General features: G+C 43.1%; 1 protein-coding gene across 1 annotated transcript in view; it reads left to right on the top strand.

Annotated features, from left to right (window-relative positions):
- Window positions 1-6,114, top strand: part of ft (cadherin-related tumor suppressor fat) — a 64,717-nt gene extending 58,603 nt beyond the window's left edge. The window contains exons 15-22 of the mRNA XM_069117928.1: window positions 37-313; window positions 412-693; window positions 801-1,105; window positions 1,200-1,465; window positions 1,548-1,991; window positions 2,074-2,443; window positions 2,537-2,752; window positions 2,868-6,114. Coding sequence (XP_068974029.1) covers window positions 37-313; window positions 412-693; window positions 801-1,105; window positions 1,200-1,465; window positions 1,548-1,991; window positions 2,074-2,443; window positions 2,537-2,752; window positions 2,868-4,898 — 4,191 coding nt within the window. The 3' untranslated portion in view covers window positions 4,899-6,114. The remainder of the gene's footprint in view (window positions 1-36; window positions 314-411; window positions 694-800; window positions 1,106-1,199; window positions 1,466-1,547; window positions 1,992-2,073; window positions 2,444-2,536; window positions 2,753-2,867) is intronic.
- The last annotated feature ends 6,257 nt before the right edge of the window (window positions 6,115-12,371 follow it).

Genomic DNA, 12,371 nt, shown 5'->3' with positions numbered 1-12,371 from the left:
AAGACATAATGATTGATCTTCGATTGATTTTCGCAGGTCGAAGTGGAAGATTCTGGAGTACCGAGAATGAGAAGCGAGCACACGATAACCGTGATCGTCACGGATCAAAACGATAGTCCATCGTCGCCGAGATCGGTTCACGTGATAGTACACTCTTTCAACGAGCAGATACCGTTGGGAAAGATCGCCGACGTACATCCTAACGATCCCGATGTTACCGGCAGCTATTCCTGTAAGATACTTCAAGGATCGAATCCGAAAATTCTTAGTATTCCTAGCGCTTGCGATCTTCACACGAAGAAAATAACACCAGGTTTGTGTAGGAAGAGTATCTATTTAAGGAAATTATTCGAATCGACAGATGAAAAATCTCGATCGAAATACATCTGCGACTTTCGTGTTTCGAAACAGGAGTCGGCTACTCTTTAAGCGTGTCTGGGAACGACGGCCGCCATCCTAACGTGGTATCCAAGGTCACAGTGGAATTCCTCGTTTTCACCAACAGCACGATCGAAAATAGCGTGACCCTGCAAGTAACGAAACTAAGCTCGAGGGATTTTTTAGGTCAGTATTATCGTGCTCTGCTGGACGTTCTGCAAGAAGAAGTCGATGTTGGAGACACCCTTAAGATCTTCAGTCTTGGAGAGACTGGATCTGACTTGAACATCCACGTAGCAGTAGAGTCGCCTGAAGGTATTTCACATTGCGTAACCGTATTTGACAGAGCGAGAACTATGAAAAGATTGCAAGATTCGAAAAGTGACAAGTTTAAATGCGAATGATTGAATTTCATTGCACAGGATACCGCAGCAAATACGAAGTCACCGAATTGCTGAACCGTAATCGGGACAAAATCCGATCGCTTCTCCAGGGAATGACCTTCACAGTTGGCTACTCGCCGTGCAAGCACATACCTTGCGAGAACGGGGGCTCTTGCAGCGATAAGTTGGTCATCTACGATGACGCCAGAATCACCGATAGCCAAGCGCTGATTCTCACGTCACCGAGGATGATGCACGAGATGACCTGCAAGTGCCGCGACGGTTTCACCGGCGATAAATGCGAAAGAAGACAAGATCCTTGCTCTCCGAATCCTTGCTTATTGGTAAATATTCGTACCGATACTACGAAAATTCCCCGATTTAGTTTCATATCTTTTCCCTAACGTTTTGATGGTTTCGTTATTTCACGACGTTCAGGGTGGACAGTGTCGACGATTGGGATACGATTTCCAATGTACCTGTCCGATCGATCGCGATGGGAAGCTATGTGAACTGGAAAGAGGCGATGCATGCGCGAGTAATCCATGCAGGAACGGTGGATCGTGTAGGAAAAGTCCCGATAGCTTCAGTTTCTTCTGTCTATGTCGAGCTGGTTACAGAGGAAACCACTGCGAGGCGGTTACGGACTCTTGCAGACCGAATCCTTGTCTCTATGGAGGTTTATGCGTAGGAGAAAAACCTGGGTAAGCATTTTTATCGACCATGCGACACTCGACTACATATCCTATCGTTCAAAGTTTATCGACGATTAACGTTCCAATTCAGGTACACGTGTAGTTGTCCAGAGGGTCGTTACGGAAGACACTGCGAACGATCCACGTTTGGCTTCGAGGAATTGTCTTATATGACTTTCCCAGCCTTGGATTCCAACACCAACGACATAACTATCGTGTTTGCCACTACGAAACCAGACGCCTTACTGCTGTACAATTACGCGCCACAAGCCGGAGGACGTTCAGACTTCGTGGTATTGGAACTGGTGGACGGAAGAGTGGTGTTTTCATACGGAGGTGCAAGAAGCGCCATCACCTCGGTCACCATAAAAACGGAGAACTCCGTGTCGGACGGAGAATGGAGGAAGGTAACGGCAACTAGAAACGGCAGGGTCGTGTCCTTGAGCGTGTCCATGTGCAGAGAACACGGAGATATCTGCGACGATTGTAGACCCGGTGATGGCACTTGCTACGCGGACGACGTAGGACCAACCGGGTTAGCATCGCCTTTCGTTCTTAGTTATTCGTTTTCCAACGTGAAAATCGACCGACTAAACATCGGCAATCGCTTTCTACAGGACTCTGAATTTTAACAACAATCCACTTCTGGTGGGAGGACTGGAAAACGCAGATCCGGTGCTCGAGAGGCCAGGCCAAGTGCATTCCGACGATTTCGTCGGCTGCGTCCACTCGGTTTCCATAAATGGAAGAGCATTGAATCTGTCGAATCCGCTAGCATCGCGCGGCGTTAAGTCCACCTGCATCAGATCGAACAACAATTCTTGCTCGAGAGGTGGAAAGGACTCGGCCAGCGTTTGCGGTGCGAATTCCAAGTGTTACGACAAGTGGCATCAAGTGACCTGCCAGTGCGGATCTGTAACCGCGCCCAATTGCGAAGCAGCTCTCGAATCGATCACGTTGAGCGAGGGTGGATACGTCGAATTTAAAGTACGCGCAAACTGTTAAAAGCGAGCCTTGAATTTTAATTCCCAGTCGAGTAAGACGACCAATCGCGATTAACCGTCTTTTCGTCGTTTGCAGATCTCGGAGAAACACAGAAGAATGCAGTTATTGGAATATCTTTACAGAGGCTCGACCTTGTGGCATAAGAATCGAGCGAAACGCACCGTCAGCGAAGACACCAGCTTCATAACCAATCCATCGCCCTTTAAAACGATCGGTTTGATGTTCAGAACGGTGAAGCCCGATGGTGTTCTCGTGTATGCCGCGACCAACAAACACTTTACATCGGTAGAGGTGAGCAACTCTTTCCTCAACGATATTAGAAAAAATTCCCAGATTAGAAAAAAAAAACACAATCCCCTTCCTTCTTCGTTTCTTTTCAATTCACGGCACGAATCTCGTGTTACAGCTTCGCAACGGGCAGCTATTTTACGCGTCTCTTCTCGGATCGCCAGTGAACATGACCGCGAACATCGAAGGAGGCTTGGCGGATGGCCGTTGGCACAACCTGACCTTGCACTCTTACTTTCGAGGCTTAAGGCTGTTCGTCGACGGCGTTCAAACCGGCGAAGAATTAGACCCTGTCGGTGTCCACGACTTCCTGGACCCGTATCTATCCGTCCTATCGATCGGTGGAGTTAGCCAAGACCTGTATTACGCTCACAGCGCTGGCGCTAGGAGTTTCGAGGGTTGTTTGGCCAACTTCACCATCAACAACGAGATTCAGCCGTTCAACGGGTCCGGCTCGATCTTCAAGGAAGTGCTGTATCACGCGAAGGTGAGCACCGGATGCAGAGGACCGATCGGAATCAGCGCAGCGGCCACGGCCGATCCTCTCAGCATAGGAATCACCCTGGTCATAGTGTTCTTCGTTATTCTGCTGATCGCTATACTGGTCAGTTTCATCGTATTCCGTTTAAGACGACAGAACAAGGAAAAGTCAGCTCCATCGGTGGTGAACAAAAATACCAACGCCATAATGACTGGAAATCCGTTGGTTGGCTCGGGTAACGATAATCTGATGTCTCGCCACGAAAATACCTATATATCCGACACGTCCGACCTACGGGGCGTGGGTCACATGGGCCCGGAATTGATCTCGAAAAAGTACAAGGAACGAGAAATTAACGCGACCACCGAACATCGGCCTCAGAGGCCGGACATCATCGAGAGAGAAGTAACGAAATCGCCACCCATTCGAGACGAACATCCTCCCCTGCCTCCGCCCGCTCAAACTTCTCTACATTCTCACGAACACAATCCAGAACCTGACATGCCCGAGCACTACGACTTGGAAAACGCGAGCTCCATAGCACCGAGCGACATCGATATCGTCTATCATTATAAAGGTTATCGGGATGGTATGCGGAAGTACAAAGCCACTCCTCCGCCTATTAACAACTACGCCAACCATCATAAGCACGCGGGTCAGCAACACAGACACACCGGACCGTTCCCACCGCGCGCCTTGCCACCTCCGAACGTGAGCCAACCGCCAGGACCGACCCAGAAACTGTTACAGAGCACGCCGTTAGCCAGGCTGTCGCCTAGCAGCGAGCTATCCGCTCAGCAACCGAGAATACTAACGTTGCACGACATCAGTGGCAAACCTCTGCAAAGCGCTCTGTTGGCCACCACGTCTTCCTCCGGCGGAGTAGGCAAAGACGCTTTAAACTCCAACAGCGAAAGAAGTTTAAACTCGCCGATCATGAGTCAACTGTCCGGATCAACGGCCAGTCGAAAGGCGCCTCAATCGAACAACGAAAATTCCGTGAACAACGTATCTTCCGGACCGATGGGATTAACAGCGGAAGAGATCGAAAGACTGAACTCGAGGCCAAGAACCTCGAGCCTCGTGTCCACTTTAGACGCCGTAAGTTCCTCCAGCGAAGCCAGAGGACCGCCCACCCACGGTCCTCTGCATCTCCACCGACGACACACGCCACCGGTCGAGAGACTCGAACGAAGAAACTCGTCGACAACGGACGAAAGCGGCAACGACAGTTTCACCTGCTCGGAATACGACAACACCTCGTTGGTCGGTGACAAACGGTCGGACAATCCGTTCGCGAAACAAGACGACGAAGAAGTTAATCAACGAAGCAACGAGTCCTCCCAAACGACGAAACCACCCCTGCCACCAAATGTCAATTACGACGGTTTCGACAGCTCGTTCCGTGGATCTCTCAGTACTTTGGTAGCCTCCGACGACGACCTATCGACGCACATGGGAGGATTGTACAGACCGAACAACAGCGGATCGCCATCCACGACAACCACCGCGCTAAGTTGGGACTATCTGTTGAATTGGGGGCTGAACTTTGATAGTTTGGTCGGAGTGTTCATCGATATCGCCGAACTACCGGACAGTGCCAATCGTGTTCCAAGTACGCTTAGATTACCAGCTAGTATACCTAAGCCATCCGAGGAATACGTCTGAAGAGTGTTTCAACGTCGATTATAATAGAATTGTTAGGTAGCATAGTTCTTAGAAGGAGCTTAGAAGGAGCACAACGATGCCACTTTTTTTCTTTAGATTGAAGAAGATCAGCTAGATGAAAGGTACGCGTAAATAACCAAAATACCATCGCGAATGAAATACGCTTTAATCGTCGATTGGGTGAGCGACAAAAATCGCAAGGAGTAACGCGAGCGATAGAAGAACGAAAGAGGGCGTTTTCTAGAATCGTAGGAACGAGCAGCGTCGTTACATTTTTCCTGGATTTTCCTGGCTCGTTCGATAGCTCAAGATCGCTGCTCTACGAAGAATGTAACCGTTATCTTGCCATAATAACAGAACTCGAGTTAGGCCATGATTCGAACATCGTCTCGAACTCGTCTGGACTTTATATCGTGTCGAGACGATATTGTGAATTTGTAAATAATCCGCGATTTTTTCAAGTGTACCGAGACTACCTTTATCGTTAGAAATACGAGCCACGATACGACCGGTACTTTCGTCGAGTCTTAACGAATTTGTATCGCGTATCGACCTGACAATCGCCTTGTAACACTTAACTTTCGCTGTTAGCAACGAATTTCGTTACGAGAATTCGACAGTCGATGAGAAATGGAATTATTGTGCGACTGTATCGCCAACAATTATATAAATAACTATTATAAGTACACTAGGTTTCCTTGTATATAAATATTTTGAGACGCTCTGTGCCAGATAATCTCGATACAGTCGCACAATACCAAACGATGATTAATTAAGTCGAGAGTCATGCGATTTTAAACGAAATAGAGGGAAAGGCATGGATCTTTTCTCTACGCTTTTTGCGTTCCTGATGGTAGCCGTCGATCGCGACGACTGCACAGCTACTCGTTCAACGTTCCGTTAAGATCGCTAAAGTAATCGACCAACTTGAAAAATTCGTTAAACGTCTCGCTATACGCGGTTGTATTTTACAGCATTTCATCGAGAACGTTGAACAGAGTGTAATTGCCAGACTGATTTTTCCCACGAACTTTCGAAGCGTTATAATAGATTATACTACAATACCATCGATCGTCAAAATTTTGTAAATTACGCGAATTGCCCGTTGTAAATATCGTATGCCTGATCTGTACAAAATGTGTGAATGAGCTGCGTGTGTACTACTTTATCATCGATCGTATTTGTAATAAACAAGACATTTGTAAAAAAAAAGAAAAGAGAGAGAAAAATTGATCATATTCTATTCCTTCCTACCTGAAGCTTTTTTTCTTAGAATATCCGACCGATTTTATACCGCACGACGATATCACAAACGCGAAGACATTCGACTGACGTTTCTCGTCCTGAACGTATTTCGAGTCCTCTATCGTTTCGATATTCGTCTCGAAAACAGGCCGATTAAACGACTTGATTCGCGAATCTACCAACGCAAACCAAAGATAATACACGTAGAACGGGATATTATCGATACGTCTTTTAATCGTTTGCTAAAATATTACTCGATACCAGTTAGAATGTTCAGATAATGATATCTTCATTCCCGTCGTACGATGAAGAGCTTCTGAACAGCGCCTACGCGAACATAAGTCTAATCGCTGACAAAGCCTGGACCTTCGACAAGGAGGATCCGTTTCAAAAATTGAATCAATCTCTGTCGATTCAGGTAAAATACTCGTAAATTCCCTGAATCGTTCTGTTTGTCTTTCCATCGTTCCATACGCTAACCACCTACTAATAGAAAAATGCAAAGGTATTAACGATACGTCTTACGACAGAATTACAAATTGACCGCAAAGTACAAAGAGAATGGTACCGTCCATCGAACGAAAAGCGTTCGCGATGTTATTCCTAACTCGCGTTTGGCCAGCTATGGCAATTACGAGTACAACGAAGACCGCGAGAACGTGTACAAGTCAGACGACAATTCAGCTCCTGTTTCGCTACCAAATTTCTGCTGGACGGAAGTTACCGAGCCGTGGATGCTACCGGAGGTGGAGAAGCACTTCGCCTGGTTAACATCGAGCGGGCCGCGTACGAATCGTGAATTGTTAGCTTTTACACTTAAACGTTAGCAAATGATTCGCTGTGATCCAATACTCGATCGTTCTGTGTTAACGTTCGCGCGGAAGATCGATGCTGCAAAGCTCGGCAACGAGGATATCGCAGCCCGACGACGAAGTATCGAAGATGGTATGCGGCTACAAGTCGCATTGGGAAGACTGTTCGCACGGTCGACACGCGCAGAGGTTCAGCCAGACGGAGAAGAAGAACAGAACGAACCACGAGTCGAGCAAAGAAGCGAACCTGATCGGTAACACGGTCGCGATCAACCAACAACGTACGACATCCTTCTTTTTTCAAATTCGCCAGAATAACTGGCTATATTCCCTGCTAGAAATTCTATTCGATTGTCGCTAATTAAAAAAACGATGTCTGTCAAGAATCAGATGCTACGGAAAAATTGGACAGTTATTACGAGTATCAACGTTACACCATCGAAAATTCAATGGAGATGCAGCTGCACATTCGCGTAACTAGCGACGCGGTTCGAAGCTTATGGAAAGCGGGCGGCAGCAACGTTCATCAACAATTCCTTCAACAGAGAATGCGTTTGCAGTGTTACAAGCTACAACAATCTCGAGAGCAGAATTGTCAGGGCAAGCAACAATTCTATTACGCGGTTCAATATCGACCACTGATACTTAGGACAGAGTGCCAAACGGTAAGGACGGAAACTTATGGAATGAGGAAACATCCGCCGCCGGTTCTCAGCCCGGAAGTGCCGGAATTTTTCCCCAAAGTTCCGGTACCGCGGTTCAACAGCAACAAGGAACAGAACGTTAATCGTATACAATATTTTCCATCCCTTAACGAGCGAAGTTACCAAAACGAATTGTTTCCTTACAACAGGACCTATGAAAATACCGCAACTATATACCAGGTTTAAAATCCTAACTTGCTCCTCTAACGAATGTCTCTAATTACTTACGAAAGGATAGTCGCCTCTGGTTTCGATGATCTAGAAATGAATTATATTGTCGGGAGCATGATACTGAATGACACACTTCCACTGTTATACTGTTAGTTGACTGTTATACTGTTAACTGACTGTTATCATCGCTCGGCCTTAGTTTCACGGATATTCGCAAATATATTCCCAGAACATAAATAAATAGGGTTTAGATAGTAATAAAATGGAAATAAAGTAGAATGGTTTGGGTGAATAAGCAATTAGTTAACTAAGGAACTACAGTGAGACACGTACGATAAATATAGAAAGTTGAACGAAAGGAATTGTAAGAGAATTCCATGTTTAGACTCGCGAGATTGAAATTGAATAAATGATAATAATGATATTCTCGAAATATATTCGATACTATACAGGGTGTTGATATTATAAAAAAGTTGCGTTTTCGGCTTTATTTTTTAGTTACTGGCAATTGAAAATACCCCTGCACGCGAGCAAACCTTCTTGCACGAACGAAAGAAGATTAGCCTATGCAGCGGGGCGGACAGTGATCCTCGATCGATCAAAGACAGGATAACTCGCGAGTCTCTTCCGTATTTACACTCTTATTCTAATTATCGTTACACATGGTAGAAAATTTAAAATGAAAGCAAGAAACTTCAGAAGTATTTCTGCGTGTAACTCGGAAACTAAGACCCAGCGACTATAACATATATGAAGAAATTTAAAGAGAAGTTGTTCACAATCTTGTCCGCAGAAACGTTGTTTCGAGATCGTCGAAATCAGTGCAGAGTATACCCTATCCTAATATAAATAATTACCTTCTGCACTATCGCTGGTAGCAACTTCATATTCTATAAAGCAACCCTAAACTTTTGGCGTGCCAACGTTCGCCCTAGAAGAGAATAGAGAAACGCTTGTGAATTTCAGAGTACGGGTATACCTCTGCTATCAGCTACCGACACGAGCGCGTTTATCAGACCTCCTCAACAATGGTATCAGAGGATTCCACCGCAACCGACGCAAATACAAATATCTGGCTCTTCGTCGACCCCAATGTGCACCTCCGTGCAACCATTGCGAACTGCTACCATTACTCATCATCCCGTACAGGTGGAAAATGAACAATCATTGCGAACGGATATCTCAATCCAAAGTAAAGCTAAACATTGATCGAAGGTAATAATATTGCAGGTGCAAGAGAAGTTTTTACAATCGAATCCTATACCGATACCGGTGTATCAGCATCCGATAGAACTTTATCACGAAACGGGACAAAAGAGGAAAAACCAAGGCGTTGATTTCAAGAATTTGATACTATTGACGAGGAACGCGATGAAGACGCACCGCGGACAATCGAAAAGCTCGCAACACAAAGCATCTTATCTGATGGAAGGGAAAAATCGAGGTTGCAAATCGGAATCGGAAGTCCTTCAATGGCTGGATAAAAGTTGTTCGTCGAAAACGAAGGAACTCCCTGGCGGCAACACTCTGGTAACGGAATTGAGGAATTTTGACGGGAGAAGCGACAGAAAGACTTCGATTGGCAAAAGGGAGAAGGACAAGGCGAGAATCGGCGAACGAATAAAACCAGAAGTACAAGGGTTGAAGGCAAAGTCGATCAGCGAAAGGGATAAAAATGATACACGAAACAGAAGAAGACTTTACAGAGACGTGTTAACCAATGCTTCCGCTAACCAAGCCACCTTGGAGAACGTGTTCGAGAAAAGGTATAAACAGTCGCTATTTAGTCTACAACGGTTCATAAAATAAATTCCATTGAGACATAAAGTTACGCAAAATATTACACGTGTGTTTCGATATGTGATAATTAGATCGCGGATTTTTACGCATTTCTGTATCTTTTAGGGCGCGTCTAAAGAAATGGAATTTGAATAAATGTTTGTTTCATCTACCAAATATTTTAATAAATACTCTATCGTGTCTTTAAATTTCGCAAAAATGCATAAAAATCCGCAGCCTGGTAATAATAATTGTAATAATACAAACGTGTCCAACGCTAGATACGACGAATTAGAGCAGCAAGCAATGGAGCAATATAGAACGTCCGAGGAATCATTGGCGCTTAAATATCAAGTATAATATTTTATTCTTACGTTTACTTACCCCGAGTCACCGATCGTCTCGTCATTTACCACGCTTCAAATTTATCAACACATTTGCCAAATTACGAAAATTATTCGCACGCGTAGCTGAGACGCGTCTTTCCTCTACGACGATATTAACGAGACTAAAATCGAAATGGTATTTCACCTGCGTGCGCGAGAGCGCCACGAAAATTTCGAAAGACGAACGATTTCGTTGTAGGAGCTCGAGAGACAGGCGATGGAACAATACAAGTGTTGTGGTGGAAGCGTACAGGAGGAAGCAGGAGGAGTTTCGCGTGCGCTGATGGACGATAAAGACACCTGCGAGAGTTTTAAACAAAATTTTAGAGAAGAAAACTGCTACGACGGAGAGAAATGTTCCGGTTTTGGACGATGTAGTCCAATGAATACGGACGAGAAGAAAGAAGGTTCTTTTTCTGATTTTTCTTGTTAATTTGATATTGACAAAACGATATATCAAAAGGAACGTAGAATAGTAAATCGATAATTTATTTAATAATCGTAGATGATTTTCGGGAAAACATGGATTATTTTGTACAAATAGAAAATAATAATGAATCCAGTATTCCTGGTCGATCTTTGTCCGATAAAAATAGTCGATCGAACATTCTATCAAAAAGTTTATCTACGTTGTCTGAAGAAATATCTCGTAAATCGAAAAACACAGCTAAGGGTGCATCAGGTGATGAAATGAACAGAAATGGTAAATAGCCCGATTCGATAATCTCCTAACGTTAAAATTGAGATTTTAAATATAGTTTTCTTTTCCGTAATAAATATAACGAGATAATTATCCCAGTTTCAGTCCGGGCATCGTCAAAAAGGCGTCTGATACTGGTGTCACCCTTCGAGAAAGAATCAGAAGCCAAATTAACAAGATCGACCGATCTAGAAGAATTTTACTGTATAACGCAAGCGAATAAAAATATTTTCGGCTATTACAATAACTCAAAAGTGGGGAAAATTGGCGGTGGAGATGAGAATATAACTATCGTTCAATCACCCAGGACAGAAGGTATAGGTCATTTGGAGATATGAAAATGGAAGAGATATATATATTAGTAGCCTTTTAATATTTTTTCTACTAGTCTGGCTCTCAGGCTTTTGGACCACGTGAAGATGGAAACTTTAGGAAGATCATCGTGGAAGGAATGAACCTTAGCGGGTTAAATTCATTGAAAAACGCAACCATATTACATGAATGAATGTATTTAAATATTATAATAAATGCTTCTAAAATACTGTATCATATACATACATGTATGTATATTTCAATAAAAAATGACTTGATATTTTTCAGTTACTAAACATGCAAGCACAACCCGTTTCACGCAAACACATACACGTGATTTATTCTGTTCGTTAATTCATCTCTCACGACATAGAAGAACAAGAAGAGAGCAAGTAACAGCAATTATTCTAAATTATCGTTATTACTATAGAGGACTACATATTTAACCATTGAATAGTCTGAATAGTCTATATAAACTGTATCATCGTACGGTTGAGAAACCAGTTAATGGCGAATCTTATCGAATATGAACATAGTAAAAATGAAATGAGATAGCCTCTTCAGTCTTTCATTAAATATTCTTTATATAACTGACGACGATCTTTCATGGTCAGATAATGAAAGTCAATGATTATCTTAAAAAGATACACGTAATATAAAACCGTAAAAATTTCTCTAAATGAAAATACAAATATTGAAGCGTTAAATCCTTGTAAAGTGTTTTTCTCGATGTTTCGGATTATTTTCTCTTTTTTCATATATCAGTAGATATATGTCGAAATTCCCGCATGTAGTATTCAGATGTAAAAAAAAGACTCTTCATTATAACGATAGAGAATTTACATAAATTGTATAGAAACTCTGCTGTATTGAATATGCATACATTACCCCTGGTTAAGCTCACAAATTCGCAACCAATACATATTTCATAGCAAAGTTAATTCGCAAATGCATCGCAATTTGAGATCATAAGTGACATTAGAAAATATCTAGAAATGTACCTTAAAAAATGAATATTATCTAAAGAAATGTTGATCAATACCGTCATGGCATTACCGTTTTAGGAACTAAAATTGTACAAACGCGATTTAACGTAAACTTACATTAATAATTAGTAATAATATGTAGCAATTTAAATGTAAACGTATTTAGTATCTTGTACATATAACGATATATCTACCAATTATCAAGAAATTCAAAACCAGTTTTTGGTATAGTCCTTTCTTCTTCTTCCTGATTCAATTGAGAAGATTGAAAACTACTGTAAGAACTAGGAGTCTCTAATAGCGCTGTTGACTCATTAATGTCACTTGATTTTGTACGTGACATAACCACTAATGTATTTGTTTGACTTTTATCAGTAT

This window comes from Bombus flavifrons, chromosome 8 (assembly GCF_040668555.2).
Source record: "Bombus flavifrons isolate JBK064 chromosome 8, iyBomFlav1_principal, whole genome shotgun sequence".
Lineage (NCBI taxonomy): Eukaryota > Metazoa > Arthropoda > Insecta > Hymenoptera > Apidae > Bombus > Bombus flavifrons.
This window is presented reverse-complemented; position numbering and strand designations above follow the sequence as displayed.